The sequence below is a fragment of the Chrysemys picta genome, chromosome 2 (genome assembly GCF_011386835.1).
Source record: "Chrysemys picta bellii isolate R12L10 chromosome 2, ASM1138683v2, whole genome shotgun sequence".
Taxonomy (NCBI): domain Eukaryota; kingdom Metazoa; phylum Chordata; order Testudines; family Emydidae; genus Chrysemys; species Chrysemys picta.
The window spans coordinates 126,690,098-126,716,784 of NC_088792.1; the positions used below are offsets into that span (position 1 = coordinate 126,690,098).

Here is a 26,687-nt window from a genome sequence, read left to right on the forward strand (position 1 = left end):
GATACCTTCAGAGCGAAGGGAAACTGTGAGTGTGGGCAGGAAGAAGGTTATCGCGTGGAGGGACACTGGAGCACAGGTGTCAGCTATCCACCAATCGTTAGTGGACCCCAAATTCATCAACCCAGAGGCCCAAGTGATGATTCAACCCTTCAAGTCAAACTCTTTTGATTTGCCTACAGACAAGTTGCCTATCCAGTACAAGGTCTGGTAAGGAATGTGGACTTTTGCAGTATATGATGATTATCCCATCCCCATGCTGCTAGGGGAAGACTTAGACAACCATGTGAAGCTAGCCAAGAGGGTGGGAATGGTCACCTGCAGCCAGGCTAAGCAAGCCTTCACACCTATCCCTGTTCCTGAGCTTTCTACAAGGGTCCCGTCTGTGTTACCAGCAACCCAGACTGAGGTGGTGGAACCGGACCCCATGCCAACATCTGCAACAGCAGTAGTGGATCCCGTTGCAGAGACCCAGTCAGAACCAGTCCCAGAACCGGAACTGGCAGACCAACCAACATCAAAACCATTGCCAGCACTGAATCCAGCGCTTGCAACCCTGTCTGCAACTCCAATGCCAGAGGGCACCACTGTGCCTGCATTGGCAGCAGTAGCTAAACCTACATGTAGTGAGGTGGTGTGGCTCCCCGCTGCCCCGGAGGGGGAAGAGCCCATCCGGAGGTCGGAGTGGGCGGAGCTAGGGATCTCTGAGCCCGCCCCTCAGAGGGTCAGGCGGCGACCTGGAAGGATAAAAGCTCACCCTCACAGCTCAGTCAGGCCCCAGCCGCCAAAGACACCAGACGTCTCCAGCCTAGCTCATGGGTGGGAAGACCCCGCGCCCAAGGCGGCCGCCAGGACTGGCCGGGCCTGCCCTGCGCCCGCTATCCGGAGGAGCTGCCGGGCCTGCCCTGCGCCCGCTATCTGGAGGAGCTGCCGGACCTGCCCTGCGCCCACTATCCAGAGGAGCTGCCTGCTGATCAATCCCTGCCCTGATGAACCCATGATCCTGGATCCCGCAGAGACCGACACCAGGACCCAGGTAGGCCCTGAGGGAGAGTGTGGAAGTAGCCCGGGGGCAGCCGACCCCAGTCTGGCTGCAGCACTGCCAGAGCCTATGTCAGTGTGTTGCGGCCAGAATCTCCACTGACATCAGCGGGTCTTCTGCCGCTGCTAGGGCCCCGGGCTGGGACGCAGTGGAGTGGGAGGGCCTGCGTCCCCCCTGCCACCCAACCTGTGGGTGGCAGTCTCCCCCTCTCCCAGGCCTTTTGAGGCTTGGGCCTACTATTGTTGCTCGGGCCTGAGCTTCTGGCTCAGCGTTTGTTGCCCCGCCCTGACCTAGGGCCTGGGGTTAATATTTTGTACTACTGTTACTCAGCTCTGACTGAGGGCCTGAGCCCCTGACGTAGCATTGTTGCCCCGCCCTGAGCCAGGGTCGGGCTTTCTGTGTCTTCTAGGACCGCAAAGGCTGCCGAGGGAGACCCTGCAGCCGGACGAAGTACCCAAGAACCAGTGTGTAGTGAGCCGGTGTGGCTCCCCACCGCCCCGGAGAGGGTCGAGCTCTGGCAAACCCGTGTACACATGGTACCAGAAGTGGGGAGTGATCCCTTCGCCCCTGTGAGAAGAGGTCTGAGGGGGAAAGACTCCCCAAGAGAACAATGGAGATGGAGCAACTGTTTAAGCTGCTGGCCGAGAGTCAAGAGCGATAGCAGGCCGCTCACGTACAGCAGCAGCAGGCCGCTGCCCAGCTCCAACATCAACAACAGCAGGCCGCCGCTCAACTCCAGCAGCAGCAGCAGCTCATTCAGCAGCTTGGAGACCGGCTGCAACAACTCGTGACAGCGCTGCCGCGCCCCGTAGACCTGCGGGGCTGGGTCACCCCGCAGCGCCGTCCCGGTGCGACTAACCAAGATGGGTCCCGACGATGACCCCGAGGCGTTCTTAGTAACGTTCAAACGGGTGGCGCTAGTCGCGGGGTGGCCCAGGACCAATGGGCCACCCTTTTGGCCCCCTACTTAACAGGGACTGCCCAGATGGCATACAGGGAGCTGGCTACGGAAGAGGCAAGGGATTATAGCCAGGTGAAGGCCGCAATCTTGGATGCCTTAGATGTCAGTCCCGAGACTTTTCAGCGGCAGTTCCGAAGCCAGACGTACCCCATGGGCACCAGATCCAGGCTGGCGGCCCAAGCTCTGAAGGAGGTGTGTAGGCAGTGGCTACAGCCGGAAACGAGGACAGCGGAGGAGGTTACGGAATAAGTCATCCTCGAACAGTTTGTGCACATCCTCCCAACGCGAGGACGGGCCTGGGTGCTCCGCCACCGGCCGGCAACATTAGCTGCGGCCGTCGCACTGATGGAAGACTTCCTCGCGGCCGAAACGCCAGTGGGGCCCACCCTCCGAGCTCAAAACCCCGTGCTGGAACGCCCGAACACTGAAAGAAAAAGGGACGCCCCGATCGGACCGCAGAACCTGGCCCGCAGGCAAGAGGCCCACCCAGGACCTCGGCTCAGATGCCCGGAACCTCCCCCTCGGCCCGGACTGTTCAACCCCATGCCGAGTGTCATGAGGGTTTCCTGGAGTCCCCTTAGGAGTCCGAGGGGAGCCCCCCCACGTGGCAGTCGCCCTGAACTCAGGCCCTGCTTCCGTTGTGGGAAGTCGGGACACTTGCAGCGGGACTGCACGGAAATGGACTGCAGCTTCGGTCAGGTCTGTGCAGGGGACACCAGGGCCCGGCTACCACAGGCTCCCAAGATCACGGTCCCAGTAGTTGTCGGTGACCACCCCACCAAGGCCTTGATCGACTCCAGCTGCAGCCAGACACTGGTTCGCCAGGCGGACCCCCACTTGGGAACAATTCACCTGCAGTGCATCCATGGGGATGTCCGGCCTTACCCTAGTGCCTGGGTCTGGTTAACAGTGACTGGCGTAACCCAACAAATTGTTGTTGGCTTAGCCCCTCGACTTGCGTACCCGGTCAACCCAGGCCTTGGAAGGACAGTCCCAGGGGGCCCTACCGGAAGAGGAGCACGGGACCCCAGAACCCGAGGCAGGAACTGGAGAAGCCGACAATCCCCTGCCGGGGCCTGCGGTCGAGCTCCTCCTCCATACCGATTTCTGACGTGACTAGAGAGCTGACCCTACCCTTAGCGGGGCCTATGAACAGCTAGCGGCAGTCGATGGGACCATCATCGATCCCCAACGCGCAACCCAGTGGCCCCACTTCGAACTACGCCGGGACCGTCTTTACCAGATCGTCCGTGACTCCCGCACTAAGGAGCCCCAAACCCAACTGCTGGTACCGCGGTGTCACCGGGTGTGACGTGATGAAGCTGGCACATGACATCCCGGCTGCTGGGCATCTGGGCCAGGAGAAGACCCTCACCCAGATTCTAACGCAGTTCTTCTGGCCTGGTGTTCACCAGGAGGTGAGGGACTATTGTAGCTCCTGCCCGGAGTGCCAGTTAGCCGCTCCGCAACGAGTACCCAGGGCACCCCTGGTCCTCATGCCTATAATAGAAACACCATTTGAACGAGTGGCCATGGACCTGGTGGGCCCCCTCCCAAAAAGTGCGTCGGGGTTCCAGTATGTCCTGGTTATTGTGGACTACGCCATCCGTTTCCCAGAGGCCATTCCGTTGCAGAGCACCACCGCCCGGAGCATCGCTGGGGAACTGGTGAAGGTCTTCGCTCGGGTGGGCTTGCCCCGAGAAATCCTAACAGATCAAGGCACTAATTTCACCTCTCGATTGTTACAGCAGGTCTGCATGCTCCTGGGGGTCAAACAGTTATGGACTCCTGTCTACCACCCGCAGACAGACAGGCTGGTGGAACGATTCAACCGGACCCTCAAGGAGATGCTGTGGAAGTTCCCCCTGGAGCAGCTACACCGGTGGGACCAGTTGCTCCCTCCCCTGGTGTTAGCCATCCACGAGGTACCCCAGTCCTTGACCAAGTTCTCCCCATTTGAACTGTTGAATGGGCGCCGTCCACGGGGCCTGTTGGACCTAATGCGGGAAACTTGGGAGCAGTCTCCCTCTCCAACCCAGGGCCTCCTGAAGTATGTCCTCCAGATGCAGGAGTACTTTGCTCAGGCTGGGGCCCTGGCTCGTGAAAACTTAAAGGCCGCCCAGAACAGGCAGGAACAGACTTATAACCAGGGGACGCAGGTGCGTGACTTTGAACCTGGGGATCGGGACCTGCTCCTCCTGCCCTCGAGCGAATCGAAGCTACTGGCCCGTTGGCAGGGACCCTACGAGGTAGCTCGGAAGGTTGGGCCCGTCACCTACGAGATCCGCCAGCCCAACCGGCGCAAAAAGACTCAGCGGTACTATGTGAATTTGTTGAAACCGTGGCGGGAGCGGGAAGGCCTGCTGATTACTCCTTACCCGCCAGAGCCTGAGTTCGGTCCCCACGCATACCGGACCGAGGACCCTGCTGCTCCCCTGCTCAGCGACACTCTCAGGGAGGAGCAGCGCAAGCAGGCCAAATGTCTCCTGCAGGCTTTTCCGGGGAACTTTCACGGCCCTACCCGGGTACACGACCCTGGTCTATCACTCTGTCCAGACCGAGCTTTATATTTCCATAGAATATCAGGGTTGGAAGGGACCTCAGGAGATCATCTAGTCCAACCCCCTAACAGATTTTTGCCCCAGACCCTTAAATGGCCCCCTCCGGGATTGAACTCACAACCCTGAGTTTAGCAGGCCAATGCTCAAACCACTGAGCTATCCCTCCCCCCCAGGGAGGTAATCCAAGAAACGACCAGACCACTGCCGTACTGGATGTGCCAGGAGGTGGAGGAATTAGTACAGGCCATGCTAGCCTTGGGAGTATCGAGTCATCTCAGAGTGAGTGGCGTAGCCCGGTGGTCCTGGTTCCCAAGCCCGACGGCACCCGACACTTTTGTATACACTTCCGACGGGTGAATGCCATCTCACGGTTCAACGCCTATCCGATGCCCCATGTGGACAAGTTGCTGGGTCGCCTAGGCGAGGCCCGGTTCATCACCACCCTCGACCTCAGTAAAGGGTATTGGCAGATCCCACTCGATGACCCCCTAAGGAAAAGACGGCGTTCGCCACTCCTACGGGAATTTACCAGTTCACCCGGATGCCTTTTGGCCTCCATGGGGCTCCGGCGACGTTCCAGCGGCTAATGGATCGCCTTCTACGGCCCCATCAAGACTATGTGGCAGCCTACCTGGATGATGTCGTGATCTATAGCCGCCACTGGGAAGACCACCTGGAACGGGTGGCAGCGGTCCTGAGATCCCTGTGGCAGGCGGGACTGACAGCCAACCCAAAAAAGTGCCGCATCGGATGGCAGGAGACCACGTACCTGGGATACACTATAGGGGGAGGACGAGTGGAGCCTCTCGTCAGAAAAGTGCAAGCCCTGGCAGCCTGCCCAACCCCCACCACGAAGCGCCAAGTCCGACAGTTCCTGGGGCTCGTCGGATACTATCGGTGGTTCATCCCCCAGTTTGCGTCCATCACAGCACCCTTAACAGGATTGCTGACAAAGGACAGCCCCCGGCAGGTGCGGTGGTCCCCTGACTGTGAAGATGCCTTCCGGACACTCCAGATGTGCCTCTGCCAGGAGCCAGTCCTTTACAGCCCGGACTTCAACCGGGGGTTCATCCTCCAGACAGATGCCTCAGAGGTGGGGCTGGGGGCCGTCCTGTCCCAAGAAGTTGATGGAGAAGATCACCCGGTTCTATACCTTAGCCGGAAACTATTTCCCCGGGAGAAGAACTATGCCGTGGTTGAGAAAGAGGTACTTGCCATGAAGTGGGCCTGTGACGCCCTACGGTATTACCTCCTTGTGGCTCCGTTCACGCTACTCACGGACCATGCCCTCCTCCGATGGTTGATGAGGATGAAAAATAATAATGACCGTTTACTGCACTGGTATCTGACCTTACAGCCCTATGCTTTCACCATCCAGCATAGGGCTGGCAAGGAGCATGCGAACACAGACTTCCTGTCCCGCCTAGAAGGGATGGAAGGGCTTGGCCCCGACGAGCAGGAGCCAGACTTGAGGGGGGGGTGTATGAGGTGGTGTGGCTCCCCGCCGCCCCGGAGGGGGAAGAGCCCATCCGGAGGCCGGAGTGGGCGGAGCTAGGGAGCTCTGAGCCCGCTCCTCAGAGGGTCAGGCGGCGTCCCGGAAGGATAAAAGCTCGCCCTCACAGCTCAGTCAGGCCCCAGCCGCCAGCGAGACCAGACATCTCCAGCCTAGCTCGTGGCTGGGAAGACACCGCGGCCCAATGTGCCCGCCAGGACTGGCCGGACCTGCCCTGCGCCCGCTATCCGGAGGAGCCACCGGGCCTGCCCTGCGCCCGTTATCCGGAGGAGCCACCGGGCCTGCCCTGCGCCCGCTATCCGGAGGAGCCACCGGGCCTGCCCTGCGCCCGCTATCTGGAGGAGCCGCCGGACCTGCCCTGCGCCCGCTATCCGAAGGAGCCGCCGGACCTGCCCTGCGCCCGCTATCCGGAGGAGTTGCCGGACCTGCTGATCAATCCCTGCCCTGACGAACCCATGATCCTGGATCCCCCAGAGACCGACACCAGGACCCAGGTAGGCCCCGAGTGGGAGTGTGGAAGTAGCCCGGGGACAGCCGACCCCAGTCTGGCTGCAGCACTGCCAGAGCCTATGTCAGTGTGTTGCGGCCAGGATCCCCACTGACAGCAGCGGGTCTTCTGCCACTGCTAGGGCCCCGGGCTGGGACGCAGTGGAGAGGGAGGGCCTGTGTCCCCCTGCCACCCAACCCGTGGGTGGCAGTCTCCCCCTCTCCAAGGCCTTTTGAGGCTTGGGCCTACTATTGTTGCTCAGCCCTGCCTGAGGGCCTGAGCTCCTGACTCAGCGTTTGTTGCCCTGCCCTGACCTAGGGTCTGGGCTAAATACTCCTGCCTGTTGCTCAGCCCTGACTGAGGGCCTGAGCCCCTCACGTAGCTTTGGTGCCCCGCCCTGAGCCAGGGTCGGGCTTACTGTGTCTTCCAGGACCGCAAGGGCTGCCGAGGGAGACCCTGCAGCCGGACGAAGTACCCAAGCACCAGTGTGTAGTGAACCAATGTGGCTCCCCACCGCCCCGGAGAGGGTCGAGCCCTGGCAAACCCGTGTACACTACACAAGAGGCTCAGCCAGAGCCTGAAATATAACCTGGTGCACCTGCGAAAAGCGGTTCACAGACAATGGAAACGACCCCATCGTCTACATTGCTGTCAAAGGGACCAAGTCCAGGTTCACTATCCAGTGGGGAACTGATGTCTCCAGCATCAAAGGAACAGTTCCAGGCCAAGCAAGAAGCAGATGACAGTCTCCAGGGAGCTTGGATGGCAGCACAGAGCAAGCCACTCATCTCTTCTAATCGATCCTGGTTTGTTATAGAAAGAGGACTTTTATACAAGGAAACTCTTTCTGGTGGGCACGAGGAGAACTGGCATCCTCAAAGACAGTTGGTAGTTCCAACTAAGTACTGGGTAAAGCTCTTAAGCTTAGCCCACAGTCATCCTAGTGGCCATGCTGGGGTGAACAGGACCAAAGACTGTTTGGGGAAGTCCTTCCACTGGGAAGTAATGGGCAAGGATGTTTCTACCTATGTGAGGTCTTGTGAGGTGTGCCAGAGTGTGGGAAAACCCCAAGACCAGGTCAGAGCCCCTCTCCAGCCACTCCCCATAACTGAGGTTCCATTTCAGCGAATAGCTGTGGATATTCTGGGTCCTTTCCCAAAAAAGACACCCAGAGGAAAGGAATACATACTGACTTTCATGGATTTTGCCACCCAATGGCCGGAAGCAGTAGCTCTAAGCAACACCAGAACTAAAAGTGTGTGCCAGGCATTAACAGACATTTTTGCCAGGGTAGGTTGGCCCTCTGACATCCTTACAGTTTCGGGAACTAATTTCCTGGCAGGGACCATGAAAAGCCTGTGGGAAACACATGGGGTGAACCACTTGGTTGCCACCCCTTACCACCATCAAACAAATGGCCTGGTGGAGAAGTTTAATGGAACTTTGGGGGCCATGATACGTAAATTCATAAATGAGCATTCCAATGATTGGGACCTAGTGTTGCAGCAGTTGCTTTTTGTCTACAGGGCTGTACCACATCCCAGTTTGGGCTTTTCACCATTTGAACTTGTGTATGGCTGTGAGATTAAGGGGCCATTACAGTTAGTGAAGCAGCAATGGGAGGGGTTTACGCCTTCTCCAGGAACTAACATTCTAGACTTTGTAAACAACCTACAAAACACCCTCCGAAACTCTTTAGCCCTTTCTAGAGAAAACCTAAAAGATGCTCAGGAAGAACAAAAGGCCTGGTATGATAAACATGCCAGAGAGCATTCCTTCAAAATAGGGGACCAGGTCATGGTCTTGAAGGCGCTCCAGTCCCATAAGATGGAAGCATCGTGGGAGGGGCCATTTACGGTCCAAGAGCACCCGGGAGCTGTTAACTATCTCATAGCATCCACCACCTCAAACCTAAAGCCTAAAGTGTACCATGTTAATTCTCTAAAGCCCTTTTATTCCAGAGAATTAAAGGTTTGTCAGTTTACGGCCCAGGGAGGAGATGACGCCAAGTGGCCTGAAGGTGTCTACTATGGAGGAAAAAGTGATAGTGGCGTGGAGGAGGTGAACCTCTCCATGACCCTCAGACGTATGCAGCGACAGCAGATCAAGGAGCTGTGCACTAGCTTCATGCCGATATTCTCAGCCACCCCAGGATGGACCAAACGGGCATACCACTCCACTAACACAGGTAATGCTCACCCAATTAGAGCCCAACCTTACCGGGTGGCCCCTCAAGCCAAAACTGCTATAGAACGGGAGATCCAGGATATGCTACAGGTGGGTGTAATCTGCCCATCTAAAAGTGCATGGGCATCTCGTGGTTCTAGTTCCCAAACCAGATAGGGAAATACGCTTTTGCGTGGACTACCATAAGCTAAATGCTGTGACTCACCCAGACAACTATCCAATGTCACGCACATATGAGCTATTGACAAAACTGGGATGTGCCCAGTTCATCTCTACCTTAGACTTAACCAAGGGGTACTGGCAAGTACTGCTAGATGAATCTGCCAAGGAAAGGTCAGTCTTCATCACCCATGTAGGGCTGTATGAATTTAATGTGCTCCCTTTGGAGCTGCAAAATGCACCTGCCACCTTCCAGAAACTTGTAGATAGTCTCCTAGCCGGATTGGGAAAATCTGCAGTCGCCTATGTTCACAATGTGGCCATCTTTTCTGATTCATGGGCAGAACACTTGGAACATCTATGAAAAGTCTTGGAGCGCATAAGGGAGGCAGGACTAACTGTTACGGCTAAAAAGTGTCAAATAGGCCTAAACAGAGTGACTTACCTTGGACACCAGGTGGGTCAAGGAACTATCAACCCCCTACAGGCCAAAGTGAATGCTATCCAAAAGTGGCCTGTCCCAAAGACCAAGAAACAGGTCCAATCCTTCTCAGGCTTGGCCGGACATTACAGGCGATTTGTACCGCACTACAGCCAAATTGCCACCCCACTGACAGACCTAACCAAAAAGAAACAGCCAAATGCAGTTCAGTGGACTAAAGAATATCAGAAGGCCTTTAACCAGCTTAAAGTGACACTCATGTCTTACCCTGTGCTAAGGGCCCCAGTAACCCAGATGCAGCCGAGTGTGGTGTGGGAGCAGTTTTAATGCAGGAAGAACCGGATCAAGAATTCCATCCTATTATGTTTCTCAGCAAAAAACTGCCTGAGAGAGAAAGTCACTGGTCAATCACCAAAAAGGAATGTTACGCCATTGTGTACGCTCTGGAAAAGCTACGCCCATAAGTTTGGGGACGGCATTTCCACCTGCAAACCGACTATGCTGCGCTGAAGTGGCTTCATACCGTCAAGGAAAATAACAAAAAACTTCTTCGGTGGAGTTTAGCTCTCCAAGATTTTGATTTTGAAATACAACACATTTCAGGGGCTTCTAACAAAGTGGCTGATACACTGTCCCGTGAAAGTTTCCCAGAATCAGCTGATTAAAATCGTCCTTGAAATGTGAAAAATAGTTAGTTTTTATATAATTAGTAGTATGTCTAGAGGTGCATGTGTCTTATTAACTCTGTTTTCTCCTAGAGCTCCAGGAAGAAATCACAGCCAGTGTGGAACAGGCTGTCCAGCACCGTCTATGATTTGGGGGGGCGTGTCATAAATATACACAGGGCAGCTGTACTGAATTGCCTTACCTGTAAGGGGTTAATCAGTTCAATTAACCTAGTTGGCACCTGACCAGAAGAACCAATGGGGAAAGAAGATACTTTCAAATCGGGGGGTGGGGGGGAGGTTTTGTTTGTGCTCTCTTTGTTTGTTCCTTCTCTGGATGGAGAGAGGGTCCAGGCAGAAAAAACATCTCCTGGAAACATACCTGAAATGAGCATCTAAGATTACAAAAATTGTAAGTAAGGCAAGGAAATGTGTTAGATTATCTTTTGTTTTAGCTTGTGAATTTTCCCTATGCTAAGAGGTGATTTTATTCCTGTTTTGTAACTAGAAAGCAGAGTCAGAGGGGAATCCTCTGTGTTTTAAATCTTTTTATTTACCTTGTAAAGTTACCTTCCATCCCGATTTTGCAGGTGTGATTCTTTTATGGTTTTTTTTTTTAAATAAAATTCTTCTTTTAAGAACCTGATTGATTTTCAGTGTCCTAAAAACCCAGGGGTTTGGTCTGTGTATTATTCTCAAGCCTCCCTAGGAAAGGGGGGGAAGGAGCTTGGGGGAATATTCTGGGGAAACAGGAACTTCAAGTGGCCCTTTTTCCTGAATTTTTGTCTAAATCACTTAGTGATGGCAGCAATACCGTCCAGGGACAAGGAAAGGATTTGTGCCTTGGGGAAGTTTTAACCTAAGCTGGTAGAAATAAGTTTAGGGGGTCTTTCATAAGGGTCCCCACATCTGTACCCCAGAGCTCAGAGTGGGGATGGAACCCTGACAACTCCCTCAGTTGCCTGCTTCCCCTGTGAATCTGGCTGACTTGGAGTGCTGGCCTCTCCCAATTGGCCATGGGGCTGTGTCAGTCTCAGGATCCTAACTTCTCTTCAGCCCTTCCCCTTTCTCCTGGTGTTAGGAGAGCACCAACCAAAAAACCCCACCAAGTTTCAGTAAGAGTCCAATAGCCCACTGACATTCCCCCTTGCTAAAATTCTTCCCCCACTAGAATGTTCATACCAGCACTTCCAGGTCCGATATTAACAATAACACTTACAAGCATCATATTATATATGAAAAGCATTAACAATTAACAAAAGAACATTTATTTAATATTCTATTTTAACTTCTTTATACTGTACATTGTAAGATTAATTAAAACAATGCATAGAACCAATAACATAATCATCTCTAAGATTAACAGGTGGTACACACTGATTAGTTCTCTTGTACCTTCTTAACGCTGGTGGTTCTATTCCCCTGTCCTGGGGTAACACCAGGTCAATTTGAGGGATCTGACCATTTTCATCACGGTTTGGGTTTGCCACACCCTGTTCTCTTCAGTACTCAGTTTGTGGGATTAGAATCATACCCCATTGGTTTCAGTCTCTCCCAGGCATGTGCCTCTGTGCATCCTATGGTCCCTGACTGGAGTAAAAATACAATGTTTTAGCTGGTCCCTATATACTGCTCTCTCAGGAACTCCTTGTCCAGGCCGAATAGTATACATTGGAAGCTCAGGATTGTTGTGAGCAACTACAATGTGTGGATTTGACTCCCACTTGTCCTGTATTTTATTACATCCCTGGTGTGTATGGTTATGAACTAGTACACAGTCACCAGGTCTGATGAGAGCCCCAATGAACTTGCGATCATAAGTCTTCTTCCTACTTTGGGCTGTGTCTAGAGCTGTAGAGCAACTTCACAGGCTGTCTTCAGCTTTTCATGGTAACCTTTGACCCAGTTGTCCAAATTGGTCACCATATCCTCCTCGTGGCCCTCTCTCTCCAGGATATCTAATGACAACCTGGGATCTCTCCCAAACATGAGATAAAAAGTGACATAACTCACTGATGAATGGACATGGCTGTTGTCGGCCAGCACCAACTCAGGGAGATGTTCCTGCCAGGCTCACTTCTTTTCAGGCAGGAGTGTCCTTAGCGTGTGATGCATTGTCCGATTAAATTTCTTGGACTGAAGATTGTCTTGCAGCTGATAGTGTTTTTCAGCTTTCGACTATACCATACAGTTTGCACAGCCTCTGACTCAAAATTCCTCCCCTGTTCTGAGTACAACTTTACTAGACAAGAAGAAGTGACTCACCTTGTGCAGTAACAATGGTTCTTCAAGATGTGTGTTCCTACGGGTGCACCACTGTAGTTTTGACAGTCCTTCTTGATGGGTAGGGGAACCACTCTTCCTGCCTGGGTACACAAGTTCAGAGCAGGCATTTTTACAGTTATAAAGCAAAACTTACATATTACCTTATAGCATGGAACACAGACATTACAAGAAAAATTAATGCATGCAGCAATTTACAAGCATTTTATAGAGTCTAAACACGTTTTTACAAGTCTAACACGTATCTTGGAACAATAACAACATACAGGTGAGCTGGTCTGATTTCCGGCTATGAGTTTGTCAGTGCTCAGCTGATGTATACAGCGTTGGCAAGTGCTAGCACATGGTTTACCGGTGTCACAGGATATCCTGCAGAAGAATCCACTTCAAAGATTCAATGGACTATAAAGAAAGGGGCAGAGAACCTTTCACCTAAGAGGACAAAGGCACCAGCACCTTTGGGCATCTGGAAGAGATCCTGACTGAGGAGAGGGTCAGTCATCATCTTGCTGGAAGACTGTGGGTGAGAAAGGCTATTTTGTACAAAGCCTTGAACCAAAATTTGCTAGATTAAATTTTAGACTTTTAGAGGCATATTTTCACTATTATTTGCTTGTTAGATTTCTAACTTTATCTCTTACATTTGAACTCACTTAATATCCTATCTTCTTTTGTTAATAAATTGTTTTACTATTAACCTAAACCTACAGTGCTGTGTTTGTAATAAAACGAATGTCAAGTCCAGTTAATGTGGCAAACTGGTAGGTTTTGTCTCCTTAAATGAGTAAACGCATCTTATTATTCCTCTGAATGTTGCAGGAGAGCGCTGGACATATCAGAGCACATCGGTATGGAGAAGTTAGGGACTGTGAGTGTGTTGGGGTCACCTGCTAACACTAGCCAAGTCTATTAAAAACAAAAGTGTGTCTGATAACTGCTGGCAGACTGTTGGGTTCAAAGTGGTTGAATCAGAGCCGTAGAGCATACAAAGTGTGTGCTCATTGCTGCCTATATATATGCCCCAACTAAGGAGCCACAAATACAGGTCTGTTGCATCTTATGCACATTTAACATGCGCAATTTCAGCTTTATGCGGTCAGGGGTGGGAGGAAAAGTGCGGGCAATTCCACCAGCGTGAGACGCGAATCTGCTGTTCCCACTAAAATATTTTTGGGGTGGGACTTGACAGCAACAGCATGTCTTTAGGCCTGTGATAAGGTTCTCCCCTATAATAACCCTGGAGGGTTGGCAAAAAAAAAAAAAAAAAGTTTAAATAGTGTGTATGCCCCGGAGTGAGTGGGAGACGTGAATCTGCTGTTCCCACTACAGTACTCAGTCCCCCTGTGCCTCTCATACTGTGCACATCTCTCCGCGCTGAGATTCTACTGTACCTGTACTGTTTCAAGATACAGTATGTATTTTTCGTATAACATGGCCCCCAAACACAAGCCACCTACTTCATCTGGTGCTCAACTGAAGAAACAGCGATCTGTTCAACAACGCTGGAGGAAAAACTGGCTGTGTTGGACTTATTGAGAGACAGTATGTCCATCACCAACGTGGCGCGTAAGTACGGCCGCAACAAATCTAGATTTGAGAGAGAGAAATTCGTCAAGCCATGGCATCAAGTGCTCCAGTAACTGCTAAGGTGACGAGCCAAGTGCGTGATAAGACTTTAGTGAAGACTGAAAAAGCATTAAATTTATGGCTGGAAGACATGAACCATAAACGTGTGCCTAGCAATGGCAACATGTTGCAAGAAAAGGCTCTTAGCATCTATGCGCTGTTCAAATCTCCTGCCGAAGAGGGACAGCCTTCTGATAAGAAGAAATTCAAAGCCAGCCAAGGTTGGCTTAACAGTTTTAGGAACCGCTTCAACCTCAAAAACGTGCAGACTACTGGTGAAGCTGCATCTGCCAATGAGGAGGCAGCAAAAGCCTACCCCAAACAATTAAAGAAAATCATAGAGGAAAGGGGCTATCTTCCAGAACAAGTTTTTAATGCTGACGAGACTGGGCTCTTCTGGAAAAAAATGCGCACCCGCACTGACGTTTCAAAATCAGAAAGACAAGCCCCTGGCTTCAAAGCAGCTAAAGACCGTGTGACTGTGTTGCTTTGTGGCAATGCGGCTGGGCATTTAATAAAGCCGGGCTTGCTCTACAGGGCTACAAATCTCCGTGCCCTAAAAGGCAAGAACAAAAATCTCCTGCCTGTGTTCTGGCAATCAAATAAAAAGGCTTGGGTGACAGCAGCATTATTTCTGGATTGGTTCCACAAGTGTTTCATTTTGGAGGTCAAGCAGTACCTTGAAGAGAAAGGACTTGACTTTAAAGTGTTGCTGATCGTAGACAATGCTTCTGGCCACCCTGCGGCACTCCGGTTTGCGCATAACCACGTTGAAGTAGTCTTTCTCCCCCCCCCCCCCCCCCCCCAATACCACCTCCATCCTCCAACCTCTCGACCAAGGCGTCATTAGCTGTTTCAAGGCCACGTACACGAGGCTTAAATTCTCATGGATCCTTACCGCTATGGATGCTGATTCCAATGTTAATGTGATGGAGTGTTGGAAGTCCTTCAACATTGCTGATTGCATCACTTATATTAAACAGGCAATGGATGCAATCAAGCCTGAAACAGTCAATTCATGTTGGTGAAACCTATGGGAATACTGTGTGAATGATTTTAAGGGTTTCCCAACCATTGACAAAGAAGTGAAACTCATTGTTCAGGTGGCCAGGCAAGTGGGTGGTGATGGCTTCATCGACATCCTCAAGGAATTAATTGAGGGCCATAGAGAAACATTGAATAACAAAGAGTTAAAGGAACTGATAAAATCATCTACAGAAGACGAAGATGATGACAAACAGGAAGAGCTAGCAACTTGGAATCTTCATACATTTTCTGAAGTGTTCTAAGCAGTGAAACACTTGAATGATTTAATTTCTGAATATGCTCCTTCTATGGAGCGAAGCCTCAAAATCACACGTAGTATTACAGATGATTTGAGACCGTACCAAGAAATGTTTGAGGCGCTCAAGAGACAACAGCGACAGTTACCAATCACCATGTTTTTAAAGAAAAAACGACCAGCAGCAGCAGAGCCTACATAATCAACTTCTCGAGCTGAACCAGAGCCAACCACTTCGTCTACGACTCGCTCTCCGTCACCCAAGCCCGGCCCATCGTCTCCTGGATCGACATCAAGCCCTGATGACTCAATGATAGTGGTGTCAGGGGAAGAGGAAGACTAATCATTGGAGTGTGTACAGTACAAGACTAGCAAGAATACCCAGAATGACTGGTGACTGTTCAGGTTTACTGTACTGTACTGTTTTCATTTTTTTTTCTTTCATTCTTCCGTCTCTCTGTTATTTAAAATATGTAAAATTATATTTTGCATATGTAGTCTTTATTATATACTGTACTGTACATTGCTGTATACAATACATAATATGGACAGGGTTGTATACACAAAACTGTACTTTATGGGTGATTTTAAGGGATTTTCAAGGGTCATTTTGACTATACGCAATTTTCGCCTTACGTGCTGACTGCGGAACGTAACCCCAGCGTAAGATGCGACAGATCTGTAGCAGAAGCTTTTAGGGCACTGAGGTTAAAACACAAGTGGTGACACAACCTGTCACTGGTCTGAATTGCATCCCAGAATGTGACAAACTGTTACATCTTCAATGACAAGATTCAACTTTTGAAGGATAACTATTCTTGGTAGCTCCCAAGTCCTCCCAGTCCCCAGATACATGCAGATCTCCCAACACAGCAGCATATTCTGCTCACAGCTGCTGCAACAGCTCTTAAAGAAGTACCATCGTAGCCTGGCTGCCTATGCCCTGGCCCTGATACTTCTGCCCACCTCCAGGCAAGTGCATGTTTAGGTGTAGCTCTCTGTCTGCATGGAGCCAGCCTGGTCAGCTGCTTACAAAGGCAGGCAAGTAGGTGTGCTCACCACAGTGGACAAGGCAAGACTGGGGTTTTAAAGAGTGTATCTGGGACCCCTGTGCATAGGTGAACATGTCAGGGGGCATGCAAGGTCAAGTGCTGCCCCAGATTTCTGCTCGGCCTGCTGAGAGGGGAGGTCTGGAGAGGGGGTCTGTCCTCCTGCTGTACCTGCCCCCTGGCACATATGGCCCCTCTCCCTGGCAGCTGGGCCTGGGAGGGGAGCAGAAAGGGCAGGACTGAGCCGTTTTTCATGCTGACTGAGGGTGGCTGCTCATGGGTGCTGCTCTGTGCAGGGTGGAGGCTGCCTGCCAGAACCCGGTTGGGGAGGTGGTGGCAGCCCACCTCCTCCACTGTCCACCCGGGCCCGACTGTTGGGGGCCGAGCAAACCAGAGCTCCTCTCCCCCCGCCCCCCACACCCCCCAATCACATTTCTGGCTAGCTCAGACCCCATCTCCAGCAGCCAGGCCCAGGCGGGTAGCAGAGGGGCTGGGCCACCGCCATCTCCCCAGCTGGACTCGCTTTCAGGTAGCTGCTGCGCTGCACGGATGCAGTGACCTGGAGCAGCCACCTTCAGCTGGCGTGAGCAGCGGCTCCATCCTGCTCCCTGCCTGGGCCTGGCTGTCAGGGGGAGAGGTTGAACAAGCCAGAAATGTGCCGGGGGGCTCTATCCTCTATCCAGCAGGAGGATAGAGCCCCCACTCCGTAGGTAAATCTGGTGGGGTGTGGAGATCACAGTGGTCTCCGGGTTTGGGTGCAGGGTGTGGGGTTGCTGGGGAAAGCGCCAGGAGCAGGCTCCTTGGCCTCTGCTCAGCTGGAAGTAGGGGCATTGCCTGTGCCCCATGTCTCCCCTGATGAGGTATCTGCGAACGCCGGAGAGACACTGGTGCTGTGAGACTCCGTGGCCAGGACTGGCCGCAGCTGGGCCCAGAGACACATGCTCCCTGCTCCTGTGGCCCCAGCTGTGGGGTGGTCTCATGGCCTCCCCTTTAAATTTTCCCCTCCTCCCCCATCCCCAGTATCAGGGGGCACAAGTCGTCTATGCACCTGGGCAATGGAGTTCAAAAATTGGGCCTGGAGCAAACAATGTTGTGGGTACAGGAGCATCTGCTGGAGGACCGTTAGGGTCAACAAAGCTAATGCAGTGTTTAGACTTGTATTGTGTGGACAGAAGTAAGTTGACTTTCACTCTGCATCATTGGGGAGGTGGTATTATTATGTTGATTAAATGGGGTGTTTATGTTGATAGGAAACTAATTTAGGTGCGGACACATACAAATCTATGTCAAAAAATGTGGATTTAGGATGATCCAACTTTGTAGTGTGGGAGGCTGCATGTGAGCGCAAAGAGTGGAAGACTCTATCTGCATAAACTCTGAGTTTGTGAGACCAATAACTAAACTTGATATCCTTTTTGTAATAATTTGTCTGTAACATATCTTTTCAATGCTACATCCAACCAACTCCAAAATTTCAGGGAACATTTTAGGTATCAATGGCCAAAATTCTAACAATTTTTTGGGAAAATGGGGGGACACAGAAGCCCCCTATCTGTTTAGTTCAGCAACAACTACAAACATTTTTGCAATTGTTTATAGATCAAACAACTGATTGACAGGTCCCATTAATACCTTCCACCATAAAACAATACCCTGCCCATCCTCCCTTCTCTCAGATAAATGATAATAGTGAGGGGGAAGGGTGGAAGACAGTGTGAACACACCCCTTTACATGGGGGAAGGGGAAAATGTGGGAAAGTGGGGACCCTGTTATGGGAGAGGGGGCACACAAAGCCCCTAGCTCAGGGGGCAAACCATCTGCCATGGTGTGGGAATGGGCGGTCTTGGTGTAGGGGAAGGGAGGATGAACCTTTGGCAGGGAGAAATTGGAAGACCCTCATAGTGGGGAGGATGCACACAGAGCCCCTAATAGGAGCTGGAGATGGGAATGGGGGACAGACAGAGCTCCTGGCATCAAGTGAAGTGAGGGAATGGTGGAGACAGGAGGACACATATAATTGCTGACATAGGGGAGCGAATGAGAGACTCTAGTACAGGAGCAGGGGAAAATGCTGGGATGCAGAGAAGCCCGGGTAAGGGGGCAATTAGAGAGCGATGCAAGGAGGCCTCCCACTACAGGTGGCTGGATACAGGAGCATTGTGAGAAAGCTGCATAGGAGGCTGCCTAGCTGTCATGAGTTAATGACCTGGGGCCTCCCCCGACTGGTGGTAACTAGACTTTTGGTGTCAGGTCAATATAGCTGACTGGCCACTATACAAGTCCCCTTTTGACCAGACTTTCCAGACAAAAACCAGGCACCTGGCAAGCCCAGCTGCACAGGGGGTGACTGATCGGGCGCCAGGGCCCAGGCACATAGCGGCCAGCGGGCAAATGCGTGGCGGGGACTGGGCTCGCAGGGAGGGGGCCCGGAAAAGTCTCTGTCCGCCCTACAGACTTTGGTCTGGTCGCGCTGCCGCCAGAGCGGCAGCAGCGGGACCCAGCATGGCACTGTGCGAGGCCCCGCCGCTGCTCCGCGAGCTCGCTGGGTGACGGTGCGGGTGGAACGGGGCGCGTCAGCAGTAGTTGGGGGGTGGGATCGATGCTGGTGGGGGCGGGGCTGTCCTCCCAGCAGGAACCAGTTACCTTTCCCTGAGGCCTCTTGCGGGGAAAGGCAGGTCACGTGTTTCCGCTGTCTCTCGGAAGTCGCGACGCGCGAGGAGGGACCGGGCGGTGCCGGGCGCGCGCTGGGTGCCGAGGATGCCGGCGTTCTGTGGCCAGGGGCGGCTCGGGTGACCCCGGCGGCGGTTGCGCGGACGGTGGCGGCGGGGCCATGCTGAGCCGCAGCTCGTTCACCAGCCTGGTGGTGGGGGTGTTCGCGGTATACGTGGCGCACACGTGCTGGGTGATGTACGGGATCGTCTGTACGCGGCCCTGCCCCGCCCCGGGCCCGGCCAAGGAGGAGCAGGCGGGAGGCGCGGCAGGCTGCATCTGGCCCTATCTGGCCCGCCGGCCCAAGCTGCAGGTGAGACGCGGGCTGGGCTCTCCCTCACCTTCCCGTGCCCGAGGGGCTTGCTGCAGCTCCCCGGCCCTTCGCCTGCCCCCGGGTCGTCGCTTCGCTGGCCACAGATGGTTACCTTCTTGGTCGGCCGGTCTGCGGGCTCCGGCGGGGGTGAACGCGTTGGCTGTGAGCAGCTTAAGGGCTCTGCCGGTGTGTACTTGACGGGCACCAGCTCTGCAGCAGTTAGACGTAGGGCCAGACCCCGTTATCAGGCGAGAGTCTTTTTTGTTTGTAGTTTATAATCTATGCTTCCAGCGTTGTTGTGGGGCGGGGGGGGGGGGAGAGAAATGAGACTAGGGGACATCGACGTGGTATAGAAAAGAATAAGGAGCAAGTGGAATATAAAATACCGTGGAAAAGAGAGTGGCTCAGTAATGAGGCTAATATGTAAGAATCTAAGAATAAGGGAGATCTTGTGTATTGAAGGAAAATGGGATTATGAAAGAGCAATTGAGGAATAAAATAATATGTAGTTGAAGAGAATGAGTGGGAATAAGGAAAGAAGAACAAATAAAGAAATAGAGCAGGTGACCCAGACAGGCACAATTTCATTAAACTAGAAGAACTTTATGTTCCTGTATTTTGTATTTCCCAAACATCTTCCAGTATTGCCAAGGCTAGGAGAAAGAGAGCAAATATTCTAAGTACTTATACAGAATTATGTACCAAAAAGCATTTACACTTAAATAATAGTTGTAATAATAATGGTTGTGAAGTCAAGCCCTCAGAAGATAGTCATTAATTACATAATCATACACTTTGTTTTCTAGGACCTCTGTGTCATACACTAGACTGTATGGTCGGTACTCAGTGGCTTATCTATTCATATGTTGTGTTCAATATTCCCCTATTTAATGTGGTCTTAGGCCTTCATTATTACACACAGGTTAAACCTTGAACTGAATACGGAATTATTAATGTACTCATGGGCTTTTCTGTAATGATCTGAGCATACTGAGGGCTTCACAAACATTAATGAATTTAGCTTCAAAACATTCTAATGAGGTGGTGGCATAGTAGATTCCTCTTATTAGCAATCCCTTTGATTGCCAGCAAAAAATTGCCATTATTCTGTGGTTACTAATAAGTGGAAGACAGTTTGGCAGCCAGGAAAGAAAGCACTTCAATATGCCATCCCTGTCTGCGTGCCTCCAAATGTGCCTATGGGCAGGGTAGCAGCAGAGTAGGAGGTTGCAGCCTAGATGGTGTGGCTTTTTTACAAGGCACTGGGGCCCACAGACATACCTCTACCTCTCTCCAGGAGTCCTGGCTGAACACATCCCAGCACTTCCTTCTTTGACTGCAGCACCCCAGCAGAACACAAGTGGATAGAGCCCTGCAAATCCACGGGTATCCATCCACTTCATATCTGCAAAAAGAACGAGGAGTACTTGTGGCACATTAGAGACTAACACATTTATTTGGGCATAAGCTTTTATGGGTTAAAACCCACTTCATCGGATTCATGCAGTGGAAAATACAGTAGGAAGATATATATCTGTGGACCATTTCTGCGGATACCAGTACGGATGCAGATACAAATTTTGTATCCACGCAGGGCTCTGACGATAAGAGCAGGCGGTTGCGGATCCTCCACCTGCCCTGTGCGGAGGGCTTGGGGGTCAGGGGGAGCTGCTTGGGCCCCATGTCCAGGGCAGGTGGAGGGTCCACTGTGGCTCTCCACAGCTGCCCACCCGGCTCTTATCGTGGCCGGGCTGTGGTTCTGAGCCGCCCCCCTCCCTGAGCAGAGCCTGGTCGGGGAGAGCCATGCTGGCAGCTGTGGGGAGCCTGGGTCCCTCCACCTGCCCTGGGCGGGGGGCTGGGACACTGGGTGGGGGGCTGCTTGGACCCTGCAAATCCACAGATATCTGCAGATAATTTCTACGGATCATAGATTGGATGAGGATAATGTGCAGCTCCTGCATCTGGGCAGCAACCCCCCCCCCTTTCCCACTAATGCCCTGCCCATAGCAGCCTGGCCTGCAGCCCCTTAGCTCATGTAGGCAGGTTAGTGGAGCTGCAGCCTTAGAAGGAAGCACTGGGACATGCCGAATGCTGACCCCTGGCTGTACATCTTAGTGCTTCCTTTCCCGGTTGCAGCCATGCAAACCTGCCTGCATCTGGGATCTTTCTTCCAAACTGCATTCTTAATAAGTAGCATGCCTGGTGCCAGAATCCAAATCCCATTAGCCTTAAAGTCAGTGGGACAGGATTGGTTCCCAGGAAAACACTTCTGTCAATGGGAAGTTGTTAATGTCTAAGCAGAATGTACTCTCTCCATTGTGCTGATGCACAGAGACATTAGGGCCAAAATTGTCAGTACAGTAGAACCCTGTTTAACCGAGTCTCCATTTCCAGCTCTCCATATTAACTGAACCACCAGCTATCTGCGGCTGATAGCAGCTGGGTCTCCTGCTATTAGCAAAAACAACAAGGAGTCTGGTGGCACCTTAAAGACTAACAGATTTATTTGGGCATAAGCTTTTGTGGGTAAAAACCTCACTTCTTTGGATGCAAGTGAGGTTTTTACCCACGAAAGCTTATGCCCAAATAAATCTTAGTCTTTAAGGTGCCACCAGACTCCTTGTTGTTTTTGTAGATACAGACTAACACGGCTACCCCCTGATACTTGCTATTAGCAAGAGCCCTGTCGCCCGGGGCTGACAGCTGGAGCCCCACCGCCCATTCTCCGGTTTATCTGGATTTTTGGTTATCTGATCTGGCCCAATTAGATTGGATAATTGGGGTTCCACTGTATCAACTAATTTGGAGTTCCTCATCTGAGACACCAAGGTCTTGATTTTTCAGAGTAATTAACATTTGTACTTGATATGTTCAAGCACCATTCCAGTTGACTTGTTTTGCAGTTGAGTGCTCAGCACTTCTGCAAATCTGTATGATTCAAGTTGGGCACTCAGAAATGAGGGGCACACAGTTAGCTAAATTTGGTTAAATAACTTGCCCTGTATTGCATAGGACTTGTATAGCAGACAGACGTCTAGAATCTAGCTGCCTCAGTCATGAGACCATCCTTTGTCTGTTCATCTTTCAAGTTCTTTAACAAATAGATTCAGAGATGCCAAGGCCAGAAGGGACCACTGTGATGATCTATTCTGACATGTATAGCACACGCCCTAGTACTTCCCTAAAATAATTCCCAGAGCATAGCTTTTAGAAAAATATCCAATTTTGATGTAAAAATTATCACTGATAGAGACTCTCTGATGATCTTTGGTAAATTGTTCCAATGGTTAGTTGCTCTCACCGTTAAAAATGTACACCTTATTTCTAGTCTGAATTTGTCTAGCTTTCAGTGAAACAGAGGCTGTACACAGATGATAACTTCATTCACTACAAAGCCTTCATTCATTCCTTGAGCGTGGTCCAACCTGTGTACAGAATGAGAAAAGGGTTCTGGGGAGTCAATGTGACCTTGTGGCTAGAGCGCTAGACTTGTACTCAGGGAACCTGTGTTCTCTTCCTTACTCTGCACTTGGCTTGTTGGGTGACCTTGGACAAGTCACTTCTCCTCTCTGTGGCTCAGTTTCCCCATCAGTAAAATGTGGATAATGTTACTGGCATCCTTTGTAAAGTGCTTTGAGAGATATCTCAAAAGTTAATATATTAGAGCAAGGTCTTCTTCTTCTTCTATAGAAAAAGTAGCATGTGATTTAAAATTGTATCATAATGAATACATAAGCACAGGGGGACTGAATTAAAGATGCACAGGCAACATTAATTCTGGCATTTCTAAATTTTGGGTGTTTAATTTTGCAACCTTCGTTTTCTTTAAATGTGTTTTGTTGTTTCCCAATTTTTTAAAAAAGCAATCTAGAAAAATAAATCAGATGGAACCATGGAGCCCAGAAGGGTTGGAACCTTTAGATCTACAGCACAGACCTCTAACAGTTGACTAATGGAGTAACTGTTAGCTGTAGTAGGCTCTATATTTCACCTATAGCAGCAGAGAGTGGTGCACAGCCTGATAATTCACCTGATTTAATGTGAAATGTCTTTCAATTTGGGGGAGAAGGCATCTTTCTGATCCTCCCAGAGGACTGCCCCATGGCCAGTGGTTTTCAAACTACGGGTCTCAACCCAGTACTGGGTAGTGAATGTAACGCACTGGGTCGCGGCAGCTCTGGTCACCACCGCCAACTGGGCCTTTAAAAGCCCCATCGGCGGTGCTGCCCGTCTAAGGCAGGCTAGTCCCTACCTTTTCCAACACCACACTCCGCCCTGGAAGCGGCCAGCAGCAGGTCTGGCTCCTAGGTAGGGGGGCAGTACTTGCGTGCGAGAGCCTCCACCTAGGAGCCGGACCTGCTGCTGGCCGTTTTCAGGGTGCAGCATGGTCTGTGGTGCCAGGACAGGCAGGAAGCCTGCCTTAGCACCACCACTGACCAGGAGTCGTCCAAGGGGCGCCCAAATCCCCTTCCCCAGCCCTGAGCCCCCCCAAACCCTGAGTTGTTAATGTTTTATTTTAGGGTCTGTATTCAATTTCTAGCCTCTCTTCCCCACAAATATTCTGTTGGTATTCTTGTATTATTCCTGTAATGATCAGTGGTGGTCAAGTCATATGTATTTTTATTTGGAAATGTTTTATAATTTATTTTTCTATGTGGATCATATGTCTTCTCTTCTTTATTTTCCTGTGATGATGATTATGCCACCTGATATGGGCAAACTTAGAACAGCTTTGTTAGAGATATGGAATGTGCCCTTGCTAGCATGGAACAAACAGTTCTTTGTCCATGCACTGACTGTTTTATCCTTTTTTTTTTTAGTTAAGTGTATACACTACCACACGGTCAAACATTGGTGCTGAGAATAATATAGATCTGATTTTGAATGTGGAGGATTTTGATATTGAGTCCAGATTTGAAAGGTAAAGTATTATTATAAAGTTCTTTAGTGTTTCTTCAGAATTATTGTATCTAATAGATAATAGTTATGTGATGCATGTTAGTGCCAGTGAATTAAGGTAGATCTGCCATGCACCACAGTGTTTTCACGTTGAAATAGTGATTTGTTGTTATTAACTCTGCTTGGTGGCTTTTCCACCATCAAAGTTAATGCAGTATACAGCATATGGAAATTCAGGCTTTATTTAAAAGAAAATCATAGTGAATAAAAGTTTTAATGTTAAGTCTGTCAAAATGTCAGGCCTTATTGCAAATTTAGTCTAAAGTTGAGAATGAAGTGCTGTTTTACTTTTGATTGCTGTACTGGAAATACATGTACTTCAATCAATGTTGTATCAATGGCAGTTTGAAACTCATCTTGTTTTTGACTGTATACTAGTTTTTCATTTTCTAATACTTTAATATTTTATAATCTCTTGACATCTCCAATTCATTTAAAAATAAAGGGAAACAAAGAAGGGAAAATGTAGTTGTTAAGAAGAAATATAATCCACTCTGGCCCCACTGATGGGCTTCATGTATTTTTGCCTTTATTACAGTCCAGGAACCTTGAAGCTTAGTCGCCTGCTCTGGACCTAAAGTTTTACCAACTTTAATGTCCCTTTATTGTGCAGATTCAATGGTATATAATGTGCCAAATGTTTAAAGTACTTGGATAGTTTGGATTGTGCAGCCAGTATTTAAAACAACTGTTTTCAGCAATTTAAGTAAATATTTTACAAATGCTAATCAAGATGCCTTAAAGTATAGCTCTGCGCTGAATAGTGAGTAAAATTGACATGGAAATCCAGGTTTGTCCTTCAATAACTTCTATAACATATCTGCTCAGTTTACATGTCAGGTGACTTTTTGCAACTTTGCCTAGAATCTGAAAGTCAAGCTATGTTTTTAGCTTGCACATCACCAACTCACTTTTCCATGTCTGTGTTAGTTCTACATTTCTAACAGAGTAATATAAACTAATTCTTTGTTGCTGAAGTAAACAGTTAAGACTCTGTATACTTATGAAGGAACGTCAATTGGACTAGGAAGATGTCCTTTTTATTTCAGAGTAGAATCACACTTTTATGACTTAAAATGTTATGAATTTTTTATATTTAATTTTTCTAGAACTATGTCAATATTCCACTTCAAATCATCAGTTTAAAGAGAAACTATTTCACTTTTTAATTAAAAAAAAAAAAAAAAACAAAAAAAAAAAAACCACCCTGCCATTTTGCTTTTGGGTTGTCTATATCAGATTCTGCTGTGTTTTCAATTTTTTTTTTTTCTTGTAACTCCACTAATTGGAAAGCCTAACCGCTGGTCATATTATGCTTCAGCTCAGATGGGTAGTAAATATGTTTCTTTTACTGTGATGTAATTTGGTTCTGTGATCCATGGAAGTGTTCAGTGAAGTGTTCAGTGCAGTGCTAGTCCCTGGTAGAATTAACAGAAATACAGTTGGGGCTATGTAATCCAAGATAAAGCAAGAATAGCTTTTCCGCATTTAAACACACTGATATTACTATTACTCTGAGTTGAAAGTTTCATTGTCTGACACTGACAAAGTTAGAGAAATATTTAAAATTCGTTCCTGGGGAATCTGAAGAAGTTAGATGGAATAGCTTAACAATACATTGAATTGTTTAGAACTTCAAATTTGTTCGTAATTTGCTGTCATGTTTTATAATGATTACGTTGTGTGGAACTTTAATCCATGCAACTTCAGTAGTAATTGGGAGTAATTTTAAACCAAAGCTTGTCAAAGAAAAGAAAAATTAAGCATTCACAGCTAGTACAAAATGAAAACATGCTGTTTCTTGCTACACTCTTTCCAGAGTTCTGTGTTTGTAATTTACCATGGCTGAAGAGGAATTTCATTGTCACTAAGTACTTGACAAAAGATAAGTTAGTGATTTATACTGAATACATTTTGCTGAAGATTTGTTTGTTACATGATGATGAAATTGACTTTTTTGGTTCACCCTTTCTAAATATTTTTTTAAAGCAAGTTCTAATATAGCATTTAAAAGTAGCAAGAATTCTGTATTTATAATTGACTTCACTATACTATTTTATAATGTATTTTGTATTTTAGAACAGTCAATGTCTCTGTACCAAAGAAAACTCGAAATAATGGCACACTGTATGCATACATATTTCTTCACCATTCTGGCATTTTACCTTGGCACGATGGCAAACAGGTGCATATAGTAAGTCCTCTGACCACATACATGGTCCCTAAACCAGAAGAAGTTAATCTTATCACTGGAGAATCCACCACCCAGGTAGGCTTTTTTCCTTGGTGGTAAAAATGTATAAAAAGAGCAACTGAAAACATCTTTCTTATCATGTCAAGATAGACATAAAGTAGGTTTCTTAAACAGAAAAAAAAAACCTTAATAAAATATCAAATGACTTTTTAAAATGGTATGGGCAGGTGCGGGGTAACATGTAGGAACTAGAAAAT

At 49.5% G+C, this 26,687-nt stretch overlaps 1 protein-coding gene and 1 long non-coding RNA gene across 3 annotated transcripts in view; one reads left to right on the forward strand and one right to left on the reverse strand.

The window, feature by feature from the left end:
* Positions 1 to 11,466: 11,466 nt before the first annotated feature.
* Positions 11,467 to 19,037, reverse strand: LOC122172296 (uncharacterized). The gene is made up of 3 exons (XR_006172470.2): positions 18,899 to 19,037; positions 12,280 to 12,380; positions 11,467 to 11,604 (listed from the first exon to the last, which is right to left on the reverse strand). It is a non-coding gene; the product is annotated as an uncharacterized LOC122172296 (long non-coding RNA).
* Positions 18,937 to 26,687, forward strand: part of CLPTM1L (CLPTM1 like) — a 91,839-nt gene continuing 84,088 nt past the window's right edge. For both annotated transcript variants that reach the window (XM_005290064.5, XM_005290066.5), the window contains exons 1-3: positions 18,937 to 19,277; positions 24,098 to 24,198; positions 26,316 to 26,505. In XM_005290064.5, coding sequence (XP_005290121.1) covers positions 19,086 to 19,277; positions 24,098 to 24,198; positions 26,316 to 26,505 — 483 coding nt within the window. In that variant the 5' untranslated portion in view covers positions 18,937 to 19,085. The remainder of the gene's footprint in view (positions 19,278 to 24,097; positions 24,199 to 26,315; positions 26,506 to 26,687) is intronic.